Raw genomic sequence first — 9,736 nt, 5'->3', positions numbered from 1 at the left:
AATAGTTCAGGACAGAACAGAATGGTTGTTTTTCTGGATAAAAAAACAAAACAAATACTTGAAATCAAATGGTGTGATCTTTCACAAAAGAAACAAATAAATCGATTCAATTATTTATTTTATTTGAGAGAATTTAAATAAGAGAGATATTAACAGACAGGTGTTATTGTGTTAACAAATAGAGGAAACATTTTCCTTACAAATGACCAAGGACACAGTTGAGGATGGAGAGTTAGTTGAGGATAAAGGTGGCTGTTTGTTTTGTGGAATTAAAGAACAAACTGAAATCAAATGGTGTGATCTATCGGCATGGACAGCTCTCCTTTATGGCTGCCTTTAATCACGATGCATCCCCTAATGCCTATGAACCAGACAGACACTGAAGACTTATGCTGAGTAAAGTAGAGAGATGCCACCAACACATCCTTCGCTCCCAGTCCTTGGAGACCCAGCCATCAAAGCTTGTAGTGATGTCAAGGGATCCCTTTAATCTAAAATAACAGCCATACAATTTCCTAACCAGCCAATCCAATCTACATAAAATGATTTGCCATGTTTAAAAGCAACCAGTGCAATCAGTGATGGGAACTTTATATAGTGACCATGGAATATAAATAGATAACAACAAAGAGCTATATATACATATTTAGGCTCTACATTTTTAATCAGTGTTTGTAGTGATCCTGTTTTCTAGCATCAAAGTAACAGACGCAGGGGCGAGAGTGATGATGCTGAACAATCTGCCACACTACTTACTTATTGTATTTTCTATTTCTCACTTTCTCCAACAAGTCAGAAAATACATTATTCATGGCTCAAAGGGAACAGCAACTTCCACGGTAAATGCCCTCCATTTCATCACTTTGCTTTTCCCTCTTTATTAAATATTTCACCTCAGCATCAAGTCTGATGCAACAGTGAACTGAATTGATCAGTGTCATTTCTGTTCAATGTTCAGTGTTTTCTAGCCTCGGACTGACATGTGAATGCAGCAACCCTGCTTTGAGAGCAGCTGAATGTGTATTCTGAATCTGCTGACATGTTTTTTAATTGTAAGGATTTGAAAGAAGGCCTGGCTTCTAGAAAGCTAAAGGACACTACTTTAGTATACTTTAGCCACTGTTTTGGCAGCACAAGGGGGACTTACACAATATTAGGCAGGTGGTTTTAATGTTGAGGCTGATCAGTTTGTGTATATGTGCATACATACACGCAGGTGAGGCATCTACTTCTCAAACTAGAGACTCTGATGTACTTATCCTCTTGTTTAGTTGTACATTTGACATTTCACATCTCTTTCTGTCCTTGTTAAAGCCAGATGTCCTTTGACTTTGAAGACTGTAGTGAATGAAATCTTTAGTTTTCACTATTTCAAGCTTTGTATAGCCTTCATTCCACAAAACAATGATTGACTGATGAGTTTCTAGAGAAAGCTTTTTCTTTTTTGCTATTTTTGACCTAATATTGTCCTCAAGACATGCCAGTCTATTGCATACTGTGGTAACTCAAAACATCTAACTTTCTGGTAATGCTCAATGGTAACTGAAAAAACTTAACAGAAGGTATGTAAATGGACGTTAGTAATTTTATGTAGACGTATGGTTCATTTAACAGGTTGTAATGTCTTAATGTCTCAATTCACATGTTATGTTCACCAACCATGTCAAAGTTAATTTTGTTGTTGTTGTTTCATAAATACCCATGTGTACAACACATTTAATGGAGTGTATTTCTATCCTTTGAATCCTTGTTTCCGTTTGCATAGAATTCAATATATTGTCTACCCTGATTAAGGTCTATAAAATCTGAGAAAAGTATGAACAGACACCAATCTGTCTGTCATGTTCCCATGACCTTTATATAACTGATATAATATATATAATATGACAGAACCTACCTGATATAATAATCATTCCTGATGAGCAGCAGGTGCTGAAGGATGGATAGGAAGTAAGGTTCTGAGCCTGTGTCTTTCACCATGTTGGACAGGAGATGGTACACTTCACCCATATCAGTACAAAGGGGGTTAAGGAAACAGCTTCACGTTTTGCTTGTCATGTAAAAGAATGTGAACACACATAATTGCATTTATATCCACAAACAAAAGTGATTAAAATGATTGGAAGTGCACTATTATATTTAGAAGGTGTGTTCTAGGGCAGAGACAATAAAAATGCTATTTAACAGGGACTCAATGCATTAAAGACTTTATATAAGAAAACACAGTATACTGAATAATTCATCACTAAAATATTTTATGATGTAAAATGTAAAGGCTTACATACAAAGAATATATATATATATATAGAGAGAGAGAGAGAGAGAGAGAGAGAGAGAGAGAGAGAGAAGAATATGGATTGCAAGTGTTTATTTTTCCTTCAATTGTAGGTTGTTTTGGATACAAGTGTCTGCAGTGCTAAATAAATAAATGTAAATATAATTTAAATACAAACATATTGACTTATTGGGAAATGTTAGAAATAATTTAGAGATCTGTATAACCTTTAGTGAATGGATGATCACATACAGTATAAGCAGTTGCAAGCAATACGACTGAAGGTACTTGGCCATCACGCTTGCTGTTCCAGGTGGAGGGCCGGGTCAGAAGGTGTCAATCCAAAGTCTATTCTACCTGTATTTTTAGTTGTCTTTAGGGATCTAATTTGCTAACATGAGTAAACATGAGAGTTTGAAGAAAAAGAGTGACAAAGAAAAAATACCTCTAGTCAAACTACCAGTTCATACCTTGGCACTGGATACGACTCAAAAGAAAATGATTTAAGTTTTATTATTTAAAGCAATGAAATATGGATTAGTCACTTTCCTTTTTATTTCAGATACTATATATATATATATATATTTACTGAAATCTTATCCTCAGTTTGTCTTGCTTGTCTCAAGGACAGAAAAGAGGTGCTCTTAAACTTGCAAAGAGTATTGATTAAGTGTCCAACATCTCTTCTCCCAGAGGAGAAAGTGCAGTGGCTTTTGATGTCGAAAACAGATGTAACATCAGATAGACATCATTGGCTCTTTTGTTTCTCTGTCTCTTTTTATTATTGTTATTATTATATAACGGAATTATCACCCCAGCTCCCCCCAGTCTCTGTTATGTACACTTTAGTAAAATGGATTGCAAGTGTTGATTAGCTGTAGCACTTGGCAAATGTCCCTACAACATAGTATATTAAAATAAAATAAAATAACGGACGGCAGTGTCAGGACTACGCAACGGGCATCCCTCCTCCTTCCCGGGTTTCAGCACCAGTGTAAAGTAGTTCAATGGAAAGGAGGCGGCGAGAACCGGCTTGACAATATAAATAATAGTTTTAATAAAGAATTAAAACCAAAAGACACAAACACACACTTAGAACGGACAGCTGCCCGTAAACGCTCTCTCTTTGTCGCACCACTGTCAGCAGTCAGCCTTTATCCCTCTCGGAGGCTTGATTAGCCTGATAAGGGGCCGGGTGTGTAAAATCAAGACGTGCCATTTGCCCTCTCACATTCCTCCATTGTTCTCTCTGGCTGGGGAGCCCCCGGCATGACGTACACCCCCCTCCCTTCCCCTGGGGGAGGGCGTGCCTTATGCCCCGTCTGCAGGCAGGTCATCCCCACCTTCCTGAATCTGGGAGGGGACAGGGGGAGGGAAAAAATTATGAAAAATAGGGGGGTACTCCCTGTAACAATGCAGTACCCCCCAACAAAAAAAAGTAGAATTTAAAAGAGAGGAAAAAGGCCAATGCGGAGCGGCAGTGGGAGAGAGAGAAGAGAGAGAAAGAAAAAAAAACACTTATTCGCCGGCTCTCCGATATGCTGTAGCTTGGTCCTCGGCCACTCCTCCACCCTCTAACGGATGACAGCCACGCCTCCCAGGTGGATCGGAGGCAGTCATCCAGCCCCTGGTGGACGGAACGCCCCACCGTGTTCTCGTGGAACAGAAGAGGTCTCCCCCAACCCTACCTGCGGTTTTTCGCTCCAGGTGGTCGGCAGTGAGCACCTCCACACTCGCGGTCGGCGGAGTTTCAGCGGATGGTAGGGGTCTCCTCCACCCCTGACTGCTCCAGGCGGTCGGTTAATAGCCCCTTCTCCCCTCGGTGTCGGTGGCCATTCCTCCGCTTCCAGGCGGCCGGCCTCCTCCGTCCCCCGGCAGATGGCCGCGGCTGCTCCGTTGGGGTGGATGTAGCGGTAAGAACTCCACTATGGCGTACCCCTCCTCCTTCCCAGGTCTTCGGCACCAGTGTAAAGGCAACAATGGAACCGACTTAACAATATAAATAATAGTTTAATGAAGAAATAAACCAAAAGACCAAAACCAGGAGTGGTGATGGTGTAGTGGTCTAAAGCACATAACTGGTAATCAGACGGTCGCTGGTTCGATCCCCACAGCCAACTCCAGGTTGCTCCGGGGGGGATTGTCCCTGTAATAAGGGCTCTGTAAGTCGCTTTGGATAAAAGTGTCTGCCAAATGCATAAATGTAAATGTAAAAGATACAAACACACACACATAGGACAAACAGCTGCCCGTAAACGATCTCTCTCTCTGTCGCACCACTGTCAGCAGTCGGCCTTTATCCCTCTCGGAGGCTTGATTAGCCTGATAAGGGGCCGGGTGTGTAAAATCCTGACCTGGCCCGCCCTCAGCCCTGCCACAATGGACTAAATACATTTTTGTCCTTCCAAAATAATGATTAAACTTGGTTTTCTGTCATTACGGTTGTCACTCTTCCTCAATTTTTTTTTGTATATATATTTCATGAATTTCACTTCCAGTCACTGCACTGCTATAAAACTGCCCTTTGCAGAATACCAATCCATCCACAGCTCAATATTTTCTAATTAACTTATATCATTTTAGTTATTCATAGGGTTGTGAGTGCATCCCATGTTCTGTCACCTCAATATGAGAATGCATGCATCTTCAGAGCATTACTGCTGATAACACAGATGATCTGCAAAAGTCAATTATTTTCTCCGAACGTTGGAAAAGCAAAAGGCACTAGAGAGGAGTTCTTTCTATTATGTAGGGCCACACATGTGCACACAGACAGATGCTGTGCGTATTTGTATTTGTATTTTTGGCATGTTTGTAGTAATATACTGGTGGCAAAGGTGATGCATAAACATGAGCTGGATCAACATTGAGCTGAGCCATACAAAAGACAGAGTGGGATGGTCCATCAATCACATTGCAATTAATATTCAACAGCTACCTGAAGTCAGTGCAGAGACCTGATGTGGACCAAAGTGGAGTGCTATATTATAAATAATTGTCCATAGTTTAATATTCATAAAGCAGAGAGGGAAAATGAGAAGGATATGATTTTAAAAGGTTTTTTGTTTAAAAAAAAGAGAAGATGGGGGAAATAACAACTGAAAAAGACAGAGAGACTGCTGCTTAGACACACATATTACACAAGGCACTTACAGATCAATGCCAAATTGTCCTTAGGAGACACATTTTTTGTCTTTCTCTCAGTTGGCTGCTCACGAAAATCATTAGTCCAGACAGCCTTAACAAAACTCTGGCTTTTCCATCATTTCAACAGAGTTTCCCCTCTGAGAAGTAAAAGACAGAGGGTGATAGGATGAAGATTTTACTCTTTAAATAGTGTCGGGAGCTTCTTGAATCAAGCATTTTAATGATATTCAATATACTGTATATCTCAATATTTATGTATTTTTTCTGAAAACGTGGAACCAATCAGATGAACCATTATTTCATCCAAACTTAAAAGATTAAAAATCCTTAAAGGAATATTCTGGGTTCAATACAAGTTAACCTCAATCAACAGCAACAAAAATCATTTTGACTCATCCCTCCTGTTCTTAAAAAAAAAGGCAAAAAATGCTTAACAGTAGCCTAGTTTCCATCCACCTTTCACGCTATTTTGTTATCGACAAAGTGAAAAAGCGTAAAAATAAATTGGTGAGATTTGCCGTCTTCTGCCCATTTATCAATAAAAATGGTGTGCGTGATGATGTCATAATGAAAAAAAACACTTTGTCGCATACTTTTTGGTTTATCGCTAAACAAATCTGCCCTTAAGCCGTTTCCATACAGAAATGTGAGTTTATCACTAATTCGCCTCCCAGATGTCCATACAATTTTTCGTCTAAAATTTTGGTAAAATGGGGAGATTATTGAGACAATTCATTGAAATTAGCCAGTTTACTGTAATTTAATTTCACAAATAAATGCAGTCATTGAATTGCAATTAAGGGGGCTTTCACACTAGCACTTTTGGTGCGCACCCCGGTTCGAATGACATCAGAGTTCGGTTCGTTTGGATGATGTGAACGCTGTCTTCCGAACTCACCCGCGAACCATACTCGGGTCCGCTTAAAAAGGTGGTCTGGGGTACGGTTCATGTGAACTCCAGTACGGTTCGCTGCTGATATGAACGCAATCGAACCAAACCGCGGAAGTGAACCGCTATTGATGACGTATAATGTGGTCGTCAGTCTCACATGCGTCACTTTCAAAATGAGCGGAAAGGGTTTACTTTCGTGTGTGTGTGTGTGTATACACTTACCTTGACGAAAAGCGGGATTGACGCACACGCACTGCAAGCAGAGAGATGATTTCTGCTTGCCTTCGCAAAAATTGTCTTCGGCGGACAGCCCGCTGTCTTTTGAACGATTTCAGTATTTTTGCGGCAGACAGACGCAAGTGTGTTTCTGTATCTTGATGTTGAAAACAAAACCAAAGTTTAAAAAAAGAAGAACAAATGTGAACCGAGCAAGTCTATTCATTGAATTTTGGCGCTTTTCATTTCGCGGTTATCAAGCAACACGATTACGCACCAGCTGCAGCTTGATGACGCAAGTGTACTGCGGTTCGGATACAAATATATAATGTGAACACAGTCCATCGGGGGCAGGGGGGAGGGGGGAGCAATCGAACTCGGGTTCGGAACAGGCAATCGAACCAAGTGTGAAAGCCCCCTAAAAGGCAACAGTTGCCCTTCTGATTGGACTGTAATATTGGTCCTAATGTTGTGTCTATCGCAGGTTGCCACCGGTTCCGACCCGAAAGCGAATCGTCATGGTCCTGTTCAAGCTGGCAAACTGCACCTACTAGTAGGGAAACTTTCAGTCTTACTATAAAGACCATCCATCAATGTGTATATGCTGTGTGCACAGCTATTAAAGAAACACTGATGTAGTGTAATATCAGTTTTTACATTATTGTATTATGTTATACATTTTGGTTATTTTGAACAATCATCTAATCTAAAGCATCGCCATCACAACAGTATTATGTCCCGCATGTTTGTCAAGCAACTTTTAAAGACCAACTGAAGTCGATTATCATCAAAAATATTGATGTAATAATGCAATTTACATTTTCTGAAGAAGCTCATCAAATGCGATCTGAGGTAAAGAGGGTTAGAATTCAGATATACATTTTAAAATGTACAAAATCTAATTTTCTGAAAGGGATCTCAGCATTGGACATATACAGTAGTTTTTTCATCTACAGAAGGCATATATAGGTCTAAAAATACATATTTATTGATTTGGTAATTTATTTAAATTAATACAGGGACTTTTGCCAGCATTTTTTCAAAAGTAAGCTAAACAATAATTTAATAGAATGTTAGTGTTCCAAAAACAACACTTGTCCTTTTCTCCTAGTAGTGTGTAGTTATTTTTAATTTAAAACATCTTTGTGCACAGAAATAATATGTTTTTTGTATTGTGGGCTAATTACGTGAATGCCGTCTATTATATTGAATGGTGTGGAAAAGGAACTTTAATAAATGGATGGCTTCTGTGATTAATTTAATTGCAAAGCGTGGCCATTCATTTGTTCTCCCTGCTCTTGTCAATGTGCACGATATCAGATATTTGTGTTGCCACACTTGGAAGTGTCATTATTGCAGCATCGGATCACAATTTTGCGTTAATGGCAATTTTCTCGACAAAAAGTGTTTCCAAACCAGTTTTTAGTGACATTTGTGAAATATTAGCGATAATTTGCATTTCCATCAGCTTTATTTTGATGCGCAAATAAAGTTATCCGCAAAAAATCCTTGGATGGAAGCGTAGTTAGTGAGGCACTTTTAATGGAAGTCAAATGTGGCAATCTGACTGTAAATGTTACAATACTCGCTGTTTCAAAAGTGTTGCTAAATGACAAACCATATGCATGTTACCATGATATTAGTTATATAAAAAAGTTTAATATTTGCATATTCAAGGCATGACTTCCCCACAGTTTTCTCTTAAATAACACAAGCAAGGATGACATTTAAGGGAATATTCCAAGATCAATACAAGTTACGATCAATTGACAGCATTTGTGGTATTATGTTGATTACAGGGCCTGACTTTAATTGCATTTATAATTTTGCTCCGTTCTCATAGTGTTGAATTTCATTGAGCGGATCATTGAGGCTATGATTTATAATGTTTGTCAGTTGAGGGTGTTATTGCGGCACTGTTGAATTTGACAGCCACAGGAACAAACAATGCTGTTTTTTTGCATGGATTTGGTCTCAAAATTGGAGGGTTGGGTTTTTGTAATGAAGGGGTGTGGCTATGTCAACGGCTCAGTCACTTGAAAGCTTCATAATGCTAAAATCGCTTAAAGCACCTTTAATACAGAATGTTATTTAAAACTGACTGGAATTAGCTATGCCTAAACGGTTTTAACGTACGCATTACAGCCAATCAGAATCGAGTGTTTGAATAGACCATGGTATAAAATCGCTTTTCTAGCCTTATATGTGTAAAGGTTTAATAATTAATATTATGAAGACAAAATGCTGATAAACCCAGTAATATTGTTAGTGTAGTAACGCTGGCAAATCCCTGATTTTATCACACTAAAACCCTGTTGGCATACAATATACATAACTGTGGTCAGAGGAGCAGATGCAAATGTAGAAACAGGGAGAAAGTAAATGCGAATGAATAGTATGTCTGCAGATTTGAAGGCAGAATGATACAGAGAGGAGAGGTGAGTGTAAGGGTTGCTCTCTGTGTCTCAAGAATGTCAGTATAATGAGCTCAGGGCCTGAGGAGGATGCTGGGATATGTGAGTGGTGCGTGCATGTGTTGATGTGAAGAGGTTTGTTTACCACCAGCATTGCCAGAGGCTGGACTGGAATCGAAAAAACTCTGATTCTCAAAATCCCTTCTGAATGAACAGAGGTCTTGGCTTTAGACCCGTGAGCTGGCTGAGAGCCGCCCTCGTGGCTGTTTAGTATGGCTGCATGTATGGGCGAGGTAGCAGTAAAAAGGATATTCCATCTCGACGCGGATGTCATCTAGTCGGTGTGACAGCTCGATGGAATCCTCCTCCTTATTTTCATTAAACACCTTCAGCTGAATGTCGAGCTCCTCAGTCTCTTTCAGTTCCTGTAATTATAGTGGGCCATATGAGAGGAATGAATGTGTGATGAAAGCATGAGTTCATCTAACAGGAATATAATATGTTATAATAACAGGAGCCAGTGGTAGTTGGACATATTCAGATTCAGAAATGCTGTAAGTTGGCTTTTCTGGACACCTCTAATTCACCTCATTGTATCAGGCACACTGTAAATGGACAAGATAATTCAAAACTAGCTAAAAACTGTTTTCAATTGTAAGAATGCCCTTACATGTCCTCTAAACATATAGAATGCAAGTTTTTTTTCATGCATGCTATTTTCTCATGGAATTTACTTTTTTTTTCTTCTTGTTTTTTAAACAGACACTTATGTGCATATGCTCTCCATGACAT

General features: G+C 39.3%; 1 protein-coding gene across 8 annotated transcripts in view; it reads right to left on the bottom strand.

Annotated features, from left to right (window-relative positions):
• The window catches only part of diaph2 (diaphanous-related formin 2), a 559,041-nt gene that overhangs the window by 380,852 nt on the left and 168,453 nt on the right, over positions 1-9,736 (bottom strand). For all 8 annotated transcript variants that reach the window (XM_052154718.1, XM_052154723.1, XM_052154724.1 and 5 more), the window contains 2 exons: positions 9,257-9,369; positions 1,898-2,014 (listed from right to left, as the gene is read on the bottom strand). In XM_052154718.1, coding sequence (XP_052010678.1) covers positions 1,898-2,014; positions 9,257-9,369 — 230 coding nt within the window. The remainder of the gene's footprint in view (positions 1-1,897; positions 2,015-9,256; positions 9,370-9,736) is intronic.

Source organism: Xyrauchen texanus, chromosome 23 (genome assembly GCF_025860055.1).
Source record: "Xyrauchen texanus isolate HMW12.3.18 chromosome 23, RBS_HiC_50CHRs, whole genome shotgun sequence".
Lineage (NCBI taxonomy): Eukaryota > Metazoa > Chordata > Actinopteri > Cypriniformes > Catostomidae > Xyrauchen > Xyrauchen texanus.
This window is presented reverse-complemented; position numbering and strand designations above follow the sequence as displayed.